We start from the raw sequence: 14,778 nt of genomic DNA on the forward strand, positions 1-14,778 counted from the left end.
CTCAGAGATGGTAAGTAATCTGATCTAGGTATTATCATGCAAAAGATACTTCCATATTGGTCAGTGTTGTAAGTGAATATTCCTATAAAAACCAAACCCCCAAATAAAACCATAAATAAATGAATGTGGAAAATTGTGCGCTTTGATCTGCATCTGACTCCAACAGTTCTTTCTCTGGAGGTTTTCCAGATCTCTTTCAAGGGTTATCGTCTACCATTCAACTGTAAACTCCTTGAGGGTTGGAACTGGGTTTTTTTACTTGTATTTCTTTAGCATAGTACATGGCACATGGTAAGTCCTTAATAAATGCTTTATCTATTTATTTATCTTAAAATGCCCAGAAGAGAACAGAAGGAAATTCAGAAGCAAACCCAAATAGGATAGCTTTGAAAGTAACATGTTGAGTTTTGGTGGCTTCATATATAATCCTCTTTTCCTTTTCTACTTTGTACATTGTCAGCCCCTATAAACTTGGTGGGCAGGGGTAGGGTTCTTTATCCCAATCCATACTCACACTGATAGACTAGCTCTCCAGACCTTGGCTACTACACTTAGTTGAAAGTTCAAGTAGGATTCTAATTCTATCCCATTGAACTCCCGTTCCCATGTGTTCCCCTCCTAATATCAATTGCCAGTGATAACTGTCCCAATCAATATCATTTGACCAATTAACATCAATTAGCTTTAACAAAGGAACATTTTCTTAAAAGACAGAACAAGAACCAAAATACAAAAGCATCATACTGAACCAGGGCAATGTATTGCAGTGCCACATCTGACCTTCTGCAGCTGGCATCAAGACACTTATAGCTCAGAGTCCAACATAATTCCTGTATCTGATATTGGTAAAAGTCCCTTTGATATGTTCTTGAAGATTCAACAATATGATAGTGATCAGACTTTCTAACTTAACACTGACACATGGATAAGAAATGCTTTGTGCAGTTGTTTAGGAATCTTGATGGACAACATTTATGGTTTGTCAGGAGAAAAAACCCTGGAATTTATGGCAATTTGCCTTCATGGAGCTTTGGATGGTAGCCCAGAATGTGCCTGTGCCATACTTGTGCCAAGCATATCTCCCAGGGCTTAAACTAAAGAGGGAGGCTAAAAGTCAAGAAACTTGAGTGTTTGGGAGCAGTTAACAGGCACCTACTATGTGCCAGACACTTCATCTTTCAAATTCAAGAGCTAAGTGAATTAGGAGCAGAGCTAAGTTTCTAAGGCAAAACAAGTACTGAACAGGCTCTGAAAAGGCAGTGCCCAGTGGAACCTTGGAACTGCTTTTAAAGTTATTTCTGTCCCACAAGCCTAAAGGACAAATGTACCAATATAGCACTTACCCAATCAGCAGCCAAGTCTACAGAAAATTGCCAAACTATAAGAGAGAAGGGACTAGATTTTGAGATAAAAAGGAAGTATGAGTACTTGTCGGAAATCTGGCACAAGGAAGTTCAGCGTCTGGATATGTCAAACAGCTGCTTCCTTAAATCTCAAAACAAGTCCTCTGTCTTGGCACAGATCTTCATCAGTCCCATAGGGATTGTTGGTCTCCTTGACCTTGTGCTTTTTGGCACTGTGCAATGGCTCTTTTGTGATCCTTTCTTCTGAAATCAGAAACAAGTATAAGTCCCATAATACTTAATAGTCAATGGCAGGTTTCCATAGTCTTAAAGCTTTTGGGTATGCATTTGTATTAGAGCTAATAGATATTGTAAGCTTATCCTTCAAAATCAAAAATATTAATACTGATTCCATGTACTTCAAGTACAAAAAAATAAGAAAAAAGAAAAAATCAAATATCCTATTGCAAATATAAAAAACAATAATAATAATAATAAAACATAAATTCATAGTTCACATTCCAGTGACAATGTGTTAGCTAAGCAGAGGCACAACACAAAGGTTTCTCACTCAAAAATAAGATTTATTCCCCTTTTAACTTGACCATGATCCACAGGGTGAGTGTACATGATTCATGTTTTTTTCATGTAACAGCTTTTTAAAAACAGTAGTACAACTAATATGTTTTCTTTCCCTTTTCTTGTAATTTCCCTTTTGTAAAGTGCAACATGTTATGCACCTCTAGTCAGAAGAATCTTTAGAAGTATAAGCTGGTTATGTGAAATGATTCATTGGGGAGACTAGGTGTGTAAATCTGGGAGATATCAACATGCTCGTCTCCCAATAGAATCACAGTGGGGATTGTGTAGATATAATCCCCTCCCCTCCCCCCAGCTTGCCCCCACCTTGTAGCATGGCTGGATGTCACTAGAATGCTCCAAAGAGGTCACAGGTGAAAAGCCCTAGGAACATGGCCCAGAAGTAAAGGTTACAGGCCTGGGTTCAAGAGAAAGGATAAAGGTGAGGGGCAAGACACTCTCTCTATTCCAGCACTCTCTATTCCCTTGGAAGCAGTGGGGAAGGACCATGACTGAGCAAGGCAGCCATGTGGAGAAACACATGGTCAGAGTTAGGTTAGATTAGGCTTAAATCTTTATATATTTGCTTTCTCTATTTCAAGTGATTATTAATAAACTCTATGGAAAATAAGAACCTGGAGTTGTTAATTTTTAGTAAGGGACTGAGGCCAGACTTGTAGTCATGAAGAGTCTTCCTGATCACTGGGCCAGTGCTCTATCCACTGCACCATCTAGCTGCCCCTATATAGGATATACCTTATTTAGTTAAGTTCATTTCCTATCCCCAGAACCTAAAAGGATTAAGGTATTGATCTAAGACTAAGTAATGGGGGGAGGGGAGGATCTTATTACCAAGTTAATGGAAGCATTTCTTGAGTTTAATTTTGAGCAGATTGGAGAATCTTTGAAAGGAATAGTTGAAGAGTAATTGAATGATTTTAGAGAAATGATTTCTCCAAGGGGATACCTAAAGTTAAGTGACTATGCCTCTTATTGATGAAACATAATCTTAACTGAACTTCACCATGAGGACAATCTCATTGTGGAATTTTGTGTGCTATCTAGGAATGCCGTAACAAACTCTGTAATGGCTTTAGTTAGAGAGAGAGACTTTCAGAGCCATGAGGTCACCTTTGGTTCACTTTCTCTAAGCAGAAATACTTAGCCTTGAATAATTTAAATGAATGAAAAATTGTTTATGACAGTTTTATACCTGAAATGTAGAGTACAAATTTTCTTCCTTAGAAGTAAACAATAAAATCCATTTGGGAATGTGGTTATTGGTGTATATGTTTATGTACAAATATGTATAAACACATATGCTCCCAAGATCATTATAGAATAAGAAGACATTTTCCTCAGTGCCTTATGGAACAATTAACTGTCTTTTCCCCAGGGGTGTGTGTGCGTGTGTCTGTGTGTGTGTGTATTTGTTGGGATAGATAGGAAATATGCTTTGATGACCCTCACCGGATTTTAAAGTAGAAAAATGGCCGTAGGTGTTTCTTTTCTCTTGTAGGTTGTTTTGCAGTATTCCCATCTTTTAAGTATTATATTTTTAAAAATATCTCATTGTGAAATTATGAAATTTGACAATTAATAACTATAGCAACATCAAGGCTACGTTTCTTTCCAATGCCTTTAAAAAACTCGTTTGAGAGTATTTGGTTGATTTTCCTTCTCTAAGCAGCAAACATTTAAAAGGTACAGAGGATAGTAACTATTATTTGCAAATTCCCCACTAAAGGCACAAATAAACATCACCATCTTATTATCATCCTCCTCATTATTATTATTTCTCCCTATCTTGCCCAGGCTAGAATTACAGAAGCCACACTTAGGCTCAATCCTACTGCTGCTAATTGGCAGAGATATAATTCGTTTCCAACCTGAGCTTCCCAGGAATGAGAACTTACCCTATCGATGCCAGACTTAGAGGAGACACTTGATCTGCTGTAGCCTTAAATTACCTCAAAACTCCCAAGTTCAAATGATCCTCCAGCCACTGCCTCCCCAGAAGGAAGGAATTAAACATTTATTAAGCACCTAATATGCACCTGGCACTTTGCTAAGAGCTTTATAAATATTATCTTATTTGATTCTCATTTTATTGTTCAGAAAACTGAAGTAGACAGAGGGTAAGCAACTTGCCTAGAGTCACACAGGCTGAGGTAAGATGTGTACTCAGATCTTTTTAAGTCCAGGCCTGGTGCTTTATCCATTGCACTTTCCAGTTGCCACAATTACATGGTTTTTCCTTCTTTTTCCTAGTGGGCCAACATAGGCACTTGCCTTGGTTTTTCTCTTTCTCCTCCTTGAATAATGTTTGATAGTGATTGGTTTCATCCCTTGCTATGGCTCCTACAGGCCCACATAAATCAAATGTTGGAAGCAGAACTGGTTTCAGGACCCTTGAGTTAACCAGTTGAGTTGGCCATGTTTCTTGCTGTGGCTTCTAGTGTTTTAAGGCATGCACCACTTACCCTGTATCCTTTTCCTAAGAGGCCAAGGAGGGGATCCTGTTGTCTTGGAGTTTATGATAGTTTTGGGTTCCTGAGAATGATCTATGAGTGACATTCAGCTTCAAGCCATCTTCTGTTCTGAAATAAGAATTCATTGCTGTTTCTACTTGGTCCTCTTGATCATCATTCTATCTGGTGTTCCTTTTGATCTTTGCTGAAGGGATGGGGGTTGGGGAGGCTGGTATCTAAGTAATATATTTTTTAGGTGCTAAAACTCCCTGATTCTTATAGAGAAGTACCTTTAGATATCCAAATAGGGGAGCAGTTCCTTACGGATTGTGTGGATAAGACTGAAAAAAGGTCTTTCTATGAAACTGTTTTCTTCAAAGGAGAAAACATCTTAGGATTTCATGTGAAAGAGTATTTGATGAAGAAGAAAAACATATGATCGATCATGTAGTTCAGTAGGGATATGATTAGGGTTTTGATGTGAAAAGATCGCTCTACTGCAAATATGAATAACATGGAAATAGGTTTTGAACAATGATACATGTATAACACAGTGGAACTGCTTGTCAGCTTTGAGAGGGGGGGGAGGAAAAAGTAGGGGTGGGGGGAATCATGAATCATGTAACCCTGGAAAAAAATTCTAAATAAAAAAAAAAAGTATTTGAGAAGTTGCCTTTCTGATGATTGAATTAGAAGAATTGAAAAGAACTGAAAAATTAACTTTCCCAGTCCGAGGCTCTTTCTCCTGAGCTCCAGTACTGCATCTAGTGGAAATTTTGAACTATTGTCCCATAAACATCTTGGATTCATTGTAAAACTGAACTCATTATAATTCCCTTAAAATCTATTCTCTCTTTTCAACTTCTACATGATTTTAAAGAGTACCAACTATTTTCCCAGTCACTCAGGCCTGCACCCTCGGTGTCATGCTTGATTTCTCACTTCTACTCACTTGACATATCCCATCACAGGCCAGAATCTTGCCATTACTTTTACATTATCTCAGATATGTCCTCTTTTCCCCATTCAAACAGCTTCAGTCTTAGTTCAGGTCCGAATCACCACTTGGACACCTCTCATGTTTCATCTCACTCCAATCCATTCTTCATATAGCTGCCAATTGTGGTGAAAATTTCTCACACCAATTCAGTCTTCAAGTTAATGATAGATTTATTGAGAGGTGGCCAGTCTCACAATAAAGTCAGACTCTGGTCTGCCAAGACCAAAGACCCAGAGCCTCAGAAGATAGCCTGTTTTTATACGTAGAAATCTGATGACGTAATGTCATAAAAGACAGAATGAATAAAAAATTTTTCACATAGATCACATGAGTGCTGAATAACCTGGAAAGTGCAAAAAATAATCACTATGGATGGTAACTTTATATTTATTATTACTGATCTTTCTAAAACCTTTTCAGTAAAGGGTTAGAATCTAATGTTGTTGGTTTTTTTTTCTGACAACCAGGACTCAGCAGTTAGATGGATGACATTTATGGGTGACATTTGCACCCCAAGAGCGGCACTCTACCTCCTGTCTTATGATTTTGCAACAGGGTGTGGTGGGCTTGGTCGACCCCTTTGGGTTATAGGATTAAGGTCTAAATGCTTGTCAGAAAGATTTGATACCACCCTTAAGCTGCATTTTTCTTAGCTAATGTTTATAATTCATATAAAGCATATTATATTAATTGTGTTATAATCATAAAGGCTAATATTATTATAATCATAAAAGAGGGGCAGGGGATTTCACTCTCACACAATGTGATGTCCTTAAAGCACATGCCCAACTGTATCACTCCCTCTACCCCTTAATTCAATAAATTTCAGGGGATCTCTATTGCCTCTGTGATAAAAGATACATTTCTCTTGTCGTTCAGTCACGTTTCACTTTTTGTGAAAATCCATTTTGGATTTTCTTGGCAAAAATGCTGGAGTAGTAAGCTGGTTCTTTTCCTTCTCACAAAGATGAGGAAACTGAGGTAGTTAAGTGATTTACCCAGGCTTATGCAGTTAGTGTCTGAGGTTGGATTTGAACTCATGAAGATGTGTCTTCCTAACTTCAGTCCCAGAATCCTATCTACTGCACCACCTAGCTGCCAAAAATTTCTTTATTTGGCAATTTAAAATTTTCCACATCTTAGGCCGTTCCTCTGTTTGCAGTGTTCTTACTCATTAATCTCCTCTAAACAGTTTATGATTTACTTTTACTGCCAGCTTCTTGTTTCTCACTCCTGACACTCCCCTCCCATTTCCATACCTTTCTTTGCACTGGCTGTCATCCATACCCACAATACTCTATCATCATATATGGTCTCCTTTACAACTTAGCTTCTATGCTCCCTTTTATGTGAAGCCTTTCCTGATCCCCTTAGTTGCTAATGCTCTCTCTCTCTCAAAAATACATAGGCGGTTAGGCTAGGTGGAACAGTGTCTAGACTGCTGGACTTGGATTCAGGAAGACCACAATTAAAAATCCAGCTTTAGATACTAGCTGTGTAACCCTGGGCAGGAGACAATCTCCTTTTACTTCAGTTTCCTCATCTACTAAATGAATATAATAATAGCACCTACCACCCCGGGTAGTTATGAGGATCAAATGAGATAATCATTGTAAAAAGTTCAGCAAAGTACCTGGCACATAGTGCTAAATAATTGGTTATTATTATAGTATCTCCCTCAGTGTCAGGGAAACTCTTCACTTCTTGTGGGAGGCTGTGGGCCAAAGGAGGCCAAATTGATTTTATTAGCATGCTAAGGAAATTGTTCTTGTTGGCAGATTTGATTTTCCTAATCTTTCAGGTACACTTAAAGTAAACAGCCAATCAGCATTCTTCAAGAGAAGTAAAGCATTTCATAGGAAAGGGAAGGATAAAGAAATAAGTGGCTCAATCCTGGGAGAAAAAGGAAGGATTTGGAATACAAGTGGCAGGAGTTTTCCGAATAAGAAAACATTTCCTGCTCAAAGGCAGGAGACAAGGGAGAAAAATTACTTATGTAATTATGAAGACAGAATTTTTTTAGACAAGGGTTTCTTATCTAAAGACTAAGTAATTTTTACAACATTCTTTTTACCATGTCCTTATAGGGATTGGCAATTTTCTAGTATTAGTCTACTAAGTGGTTGGGAGATTTCTACATTAGTCTCTCAAGAGGTTATAAAGAAACTGGGGGTTCCTATTTTTCCTCCCACGTTAGAGCATAAGCAGTTTGAGAGTGGAACTATCTCATTTTTGTCTTTGTATCCCCAGTTGTGAAAAGAATGTCTGACACAAAGGAAGTAGGCACTTAATATATACTTGCTGATTGAATGGATTTATCTCATATGTAGTTCATGTGAAAACCTAGGTCTCTCACACTTAATATGCCCAAACTAAACACATTGTTAACCTCAAATCAACCTCTGGTTAACCTCTCTAATTCTCTGAGGCAGCCACCATCCTTTTAGTAATCCAGGATTTTGCATCCTTGAAGATATTCCACTTCCTCTTCCTTACTCCACTCATCAATAATAAGCCAGGGCTTATTAATTCTACCTCCTCATCATTCCAATCTTATTTCCTTTCACTCTTGAGCCATTACCTTAATCATCAGCAGATATCCTTTTTGAACCCAACATAGACAAAAGAAATCCTTAACATTATCATTAGCCTCTCTAGTCCTTCTAGTTTCAGCATTCCTGACAAAGTCCCAGAGGACTGTGAATTCTTTAGTTATTTGTTTCTACATTTAAGATACGACTTTGAGTGAATTTATTGGTCTTTCAACATTTCAAAAATTTTTGTTTTTTTTTCAAATTCATACTTTTATTTTCAAATATATCTTTTTTCCCTAGAGAGCTAAACAAAATAAAAAAAACCTCTGAAGATACATTTTCTCATTTTGTCTTTAGGGACAGACTTGGTCACTATATTACACATTGTTTCTTTTTTATCCTCCTTTCTATTCCAATATTATACCCATTGTGTATGTCGTTTTCCTGGTTCTATTTACTTCATTTTTAATCAATTCATTTAAGTTATTCCATGCTTATTGGTATTCTGGGTGGCAGGATAGTGTTGTAGATAAAGCAATCTTGAAGACAGGAAGTCCTGTTCAAATCCTGCTTCAGATACTTGCTGGCTCTATACTACAGGCAAGTCACTTAACTTTTAAGTTTCCTAATGAGTAAAATGGGGAGAGTAAAGCTACCGCACAAGGTTGTTGTATTCCTCCCAATCTTAGTGTTATCTATGTGCTAGTTACTATTATTCTTTATATTCATTTGTTAGGGTGCAGTGGTATTTCATTACAGGCATGCACCACAATTTGTTTGGCTACCTTCTATTTTTATGTTAGTTATTCTGGAATAAAGTCTCTCCACCCCTTATAATCAAACATTCCCTTGAAACAAAAAATAAAACAAATGTAGGCTATATACTGCTTCATCTAACAACTCTGAGCAACTTTATGCCCCTGCTTTGTGGAAGAAATTGTTTTCTGTGGGAATTACATTGATTATTAAAACTGCTCAGCTTTTTTTAAAGGGCTTTAAAATTTTTACATTGTAGTAACATAGCACATACTTTTCTGGTTTTGATTGCTTTGCTATGCAGAGTTCTTCAAAGCTCCCTGTTTCTCTGAATTCCTCCTAGTCATTCTGTCTTGCTACATAATAAAATATCCTACATTTGTATACCATTTGGTTTATTAGCTTCCAATTGATAGGCAGTATTTTTAATGAATATATCCCATTACAAAAACTGATACCTAATTAATATTTGAAAAAACAATAAGTATTCTTTTAGAAATCAGTTATTTACACTAATTGGCACTAAGTAAATAAATGAAATATTTTGGTAGAAAAGTAGATATAATAGCATTCATTATTGCTTGTATCTTCTTTCTTTCTTTCTTTTTTTTTTAAACCCTTACCTTCCATCTTGGAGTCAATACTGTGTATTGGCTCCAAGGCAGAAGAGTGGTAAGGGCTAGGCAATGGAGGTCAAGTGACTTGCCCAGGGTCACACAGCTGGGAAGTGTCTGAGGTCAGATTTGAACCTAGGACCTCCCGTCTCTAGGCCTGGCTCTCAATCCACTGAGCTACCCAGCTGCCCCTTTATCTTATTTCTTCAGAGTAATCTAACGGTCTTTCCAGTCACTGTCAAGAAGTCATCATCAGCCAAAGCACGCAGAGCTTCTTCAAACATATCTTTAGTAATAGCCTGGAGGAAGTAAACAATATATGTTTTATAAGTCTGAAAACATACAGCTAATTTTTCACATAGTTGCTAATACTACCAACCAGTAACATTATCTTTGGTCAGATTAACTTTAAGAAGTTGTTACATTTTTTGATATTTTAAGTTATTTCTATTAAACTTAAATTTTCTAAAAAGAAGTCCTTTTTATTTTAAAAACACTTTTGCATTTTAGATTGTTATCAAATTTACTCTTTCCCATTCAATATTACTATTGGATACATAAACTTTAGGAAAAAAAAAAGAAAAATAGAAAGTTCAATCATATGCAAAACACTCACTATGTCAGACTGTCCCCGAATATCTTCAAAGAGTTGCTGGTATTTTAGAGCTGGTGTTTTGCCCTTTGATTGAATAAGTTTCTTCAAAGCCTCCGCTAATTCTTCTTTTCTTTTTCGAGATGTGGCACTCATTCCTAAAAAAAAAGATCTCAATTAAAATAAATGTAAAATTGTCTTTTAAATAGAGGAACATAATTTTTTAGTTTTAAAACATAGGATACACAAAATAGGGAGAAGTTAAATGATTCACCTAAGCTAATAGTACCTAAATTGGGACAACACAGTAGACAAATGCATCTCCTACTAATAGACTGGAAAGGTGATTTCTTCCTTGTGATATAGCCATTTGGAAGTTATCTTGGCATATGGCACAGGTTTCTGTGGGCACTTGGTACCCCCCTCCGTTACTAGAAAGGCAGAGGGACTAGGGTGGAACTGTTCCCCTCCCCCTCTCCACTGCATCTTATGACATTGTTTAACATCACCAGCCCCTCTGCCCAGCAGTCCAATGGGAGATCTTTCTCCCCTTTCTGTGTGGGGGGGCAGGGTGCACCTGGCACTTGGTGGTGGTGGTGGAGAGGCACCGAACATGGTTGGGGGTTGGGGAATGGCACACCATCTCTAAAATATTCACCATCACTGGTATTATGGTATGGAGTGATGGCCTAAACCTATTTTTTGCTAGCATGCTATCCAGTTTTTCCAGAATATTTTGGTCAAATACCAAGTCCATACCCCAGCAGCTTTCAGCTTTATTTCGCCCTTCTCAAAGGCTGTAAGTAATATACTTAATAGTTAAGGATTGATTTATAATCATATTTAACCTCCTGAGGCCTCAATTTCCTCATTGGACTGGGTTATGTCAGGCCACTTGTAGTTTATGATGGTCTTATGATCTCATTGGCACAAAATAAACATTTAAAAATGATTACTCTTTTATTATATATCCCTAAATCTGTGTTAAATTAAGGTGACTATGAAGGCCAGCATCAACTGATCCCAAATCAAAGGTCATTCTTTTATCACTAACCATAAACTTAACAATGAACTATCCCTGCTCCAAGCTAGCCTCCCAAATTCTCAGAATTTCTGCAAGTTTGTGTCAGCCTTATCTTATTCAGATGGTTTCCCTACTTTATAAAACTGGATAAAACAATAAAATTAATTTACAAAAATGAAAATATGTATATTAAGGTAAATAATGAAAAGAGGTAGGGACAATGGGAAAATAATACTTCCAGACCTCAAGCTACATTATAAACTAATAGTCATAACCATTTAATAGTGATTAAAAAACAAAAACAAAAAAAAAGGTTGCTCAATGTAACAGACTAAACAAAGGTTACTTGAAACAATGCAACTAAAAACTCTAATGTTTAATAAATCAAGAAATCTCAATTACTTAATAATTGTCCATTACCAAAAATGACTGGGAAAAACTGGCAGTAAGAAAAAGAGGCTTAGATCAACACATTACACCATATCCAAAAATATATTTATATTAAAAATCATGTTTCAGAAAACTTAGAAGAGAAGCTGATCGCAAGTTTCTCACTGCTAGGGGGAACAAGGGATAGAGGCATTGATAGAAGATAAAAGAGATAACTGATTACTTGAAAAGTTTCTGCAAACAAAATTAATAAGGGAAGTAGTCAATGGAAAAAAAATTATGAAATTTCTCTGACCTGGGTTTGCTGTATAAGATATAAACAATGAATGGATATAAACATATATACATAAAAATATAAATAAAACCAAAAGCTATTTCAATAGATCAATCATCAAAGGATATTAACAAACGGTTCTCTAAAGAACTATAAACCATCAACCCTATGAAAGAATGCTCTACATCACTAATCATAAGAGAAATGCAAATCAAGACAAAACCTGAGGTTTTCACTTTACACCCTGCAAAGGAGCAAAGACCACAAAAGTGGGGAACATTCAATGCTGGAAGGATTGAGTGAAGATAGGCACGCCAGTGCATTATTGGTAGAGCTATGAATCTCTACAACCACTTTGGAAACAATATGAGATGATGTAAATGAAATGGACTAAAATGTCCAGATCCTTTGACAGATTCCATTATTAGATTTATTAACCAAGGAGGCTACTTGATAAAAAGAAAATTTCCACACACATGACAATACTTAGAGCAGTTTTTTTTTGCGATAGCAAAGAATTTGAAACAAAGTAGATAACCACCTGTTGGGGAATGGCTAGAGAAACTGAGGTACATAAATGTAATGGAACATTACTATGCTGAAATGATAGAAAAGCATGGAAAGATTTGCATGAAATAATGGAAAGAACTACCAAAAAAATCAAAAGTGAATGTTGCAAAATTGTAAAGAACAAGCAAAGCTGGAAAGAAGATGAAAAGTCACTCCCACCCCAAGCACTTCTCCTTGGCCGAGGTGGGAAAGGGGAGAGAGAGAGAGAGAGAGAGAGAGAGAGAGAGAGAGAGAGTGTGTGTGTGTGTGCGCGTGCGTGCACTCGCATGTGTGCTTGTACAAGTGTTGACCATACACATTTAGCCAGGCTTTGGGGATGTACTGAACACTTGTTCTGCTGGTTCCCCCTTCTTTTTCTTTATCTTGATTCTGGCAATAATAGGAAAGTTCCCACCATTTACAGCTTAGTTCCTCCAGCTCCTCCAGTTGCAGATATAATGGGGAAGAATAGATTTACTGCTGCATGGGCTGGAGAACGCCTCTAATTTCTGCTACTGAGGAAGGCTGCAGGTAGGGAAGCGGATTAAAAGCAGGGTTAAAATCAACTGGGTGTCTGTACAAAGTCCGGTACCAGTATGGGGATTCTCAGGAATGGAGGGTCACTGGGCTAAGGATGGCTGAACTAGCTCAAGTTTCTGTCCCAATCAGCACTGCCTTGGGCCCACGAATGACCACGGTGTTTCTAACCTTCGCAGGTTAAGGAGACTGAGTCTCAAAATACAGTGATCCCTCACCGATCGTGGGAGTTACATTCCAAAGACCCCTGTGATACGGGAAAATCTGTGAAGTAGCGGCCTTATCGTTCTTTTATTATTTATATGTATTTTAAGGCCTTTTAAATCCTTCCCACTCGCCTATAAACCTTCTCTACACTCTTATAAACACAAAGCCAATCAGAACCCAGGATGCAGAACAAGGTGCTTGTTGCCTTTCAGCCAACAGTGTGCTGTGTACAATCTCATGATGGCTAACTTGGGCAAGCGGTAGGGGCGTACATCGTGTACAGTATGGTATGAATTCATTGGCAAAATCCCTTGATATAGTCAAAACTCTGTGATACAGAATTAGTATATATTAAAAAAATCCATGATATAGTGAAGCCATGATAAATGAACTGCGATATAGCAAGGGCCTGCAAACAAACAAATAAATAAATAAATTCACTTACACACAGCTCTCCCAAATATTCACATTAAGAATGCTTCTTTCCTTTCTAGCTCATTTGACAAGATGAGGAAATGGAGACAGTGACTTGCCCAAGGTCTCATAGCTAGTTAGTATGAGAAGGCAGATTTGAACTCAAGTCTTCTTGACTCCAGACTTGCACTTTATCAATTGCGCCTCCCAGCTGCCCCTTGCTTATGGTAGGCACCCATAAAAAAATAAATAAAAAAAAGAACGCTCCTTTCCTAGAATATATTTCCTCACCTTTCCTGTGATAGGTAAAATGGAGTCTAAGCAGTTCCTGAATCTGTATATGCTAATACATTTAACTACATTTCAAAACAGGAATGACTTGTGGATTCTATGCAGCTACCTAGAATCTACACCACTCTAAGGCTGACAGTCCAATATACTGTTTAAGAAACATTCTCCTTTAAAATATCAATTTTAAACAAACATGAAAGATCAAGTATTTTCCCATGAAAAGAATTGCTGATTTTAGATTTTCGTCCCTAATAAAGCACAAACCTGTAGTGAGAATAGATATATCCACGATGCCGGTTCTTGGGTCAGTAGCGGACTGTTTGAGTGCCTCTCGATGGAGCCGTTTCGCTTCTTCAACATCAATTGCTTCAACTTTGTTTGAAAACCGCACTTTGGCATGAGCTTCTGACAAACGTATCAGTGATTCCAGTTGTCGGGGATATGCAGAAACCATTCCTCTGCCACTTCCAATCTTCCTCATGTCTACATAGGCCTAGTTTCGGGAGAATATGGAAAAAAAAAAGGTATTAGTTACATCTTTAAAACCAGACATGAACAAATTCTTCCATATGAGTCATGCTTTTGCCTCAATGTGGGGTGAAGGTAGTAGCCTTGGGCTCCAGTTGGGGAGGGGGCATGCTACCAAACGAAAGAGCTTAAGACAGAGATCCGGGGACAAAATGAAGAAGAATGAGAAAAATTGCTATTCAAACACAGAAACAGATGGATGTCGAAGTATACTTGCAAAGCACTAAGGGAAATTTATTTTGATGCTGTTTACATTTCCTTATGTATCCCATAGTTAAGTGTAAGACAGATTGTATAATCTACACAACTGAATTCCCTAGAAGTATATTTATCATCCACAGGGATTGCTACCTTCTAACAGGCCTTCTCCTTGCCACTACTATCTTCCCATTATAAATAAATCCATTTTGACACTATAAGACTTTGCGCCTGTTGCTTTCCAGTCCCACTTTCCTACCTTCCTTTTCCCCTTAGACTATAAATCTTTTGAGGGCAAGAACTGTTTTTTGAATTAACCATATCCCCAGAACTTAGCTAGTGCCTTGCAAAAAGCAGGCACTTAATACATTAAAACAAAAACAAAAACCACTCAAACCCCCACAACTCTGTGTACCAATCCCAAGACAGAAGAGCAATAAGGGCTAGTGTACTGGGGTGATGTGATTTGCCCAGCCT

General features: G+C 37.5%; 1 protein-coding gene across 1 annotated transcript in view; it reads right to left on the bottom strand.

The window, feature by feature from the left end:
• Positions 1–9,424: 9,424 nt before the first annotated feature.
• MCM4 (minichromosome maintenance complex component 4) overlaps positions 9,425–14,778 on the bottom strand; it is a 30,335-nt gene continuing 24,981 nt past the window's right edge. The window contains exons 15-17 of the mRNA XM_044658024.1: positions 13,840–14,068; positions 9,914–10,047; positions 9,425–9,596 (exon numbers count right to left, since the gene is read on the bottom strand). Coding sequence (XP_044513959.1) covers positions 9,504–9,596; positions 9,914–10,047; positions 13,840–14,068 — 456 coding nt within the window. The 3' untranslated portion in view covers positions 9,425–9,503. The remainder of the gene's footprint in view (positions 9,597–9,913; positions 10,048–13,839; positions 14,069–14,778) is intronic.

Source organism: Gracilinanus agilis, chromosome 1 (genome assembly GCF_016433145.1).
Source record: "Gracilinanus agilis isolate LMUSP501 chromosome 1, AgileGrace, whole genome shotgun sequence".
NCBI classification, from domain to species: Eukaryota; Metazoa; Chordata; class Mammalia; order Didelphimorphia; family Didelphidae; genus Gracilinanus; species Gracilinanus agilis.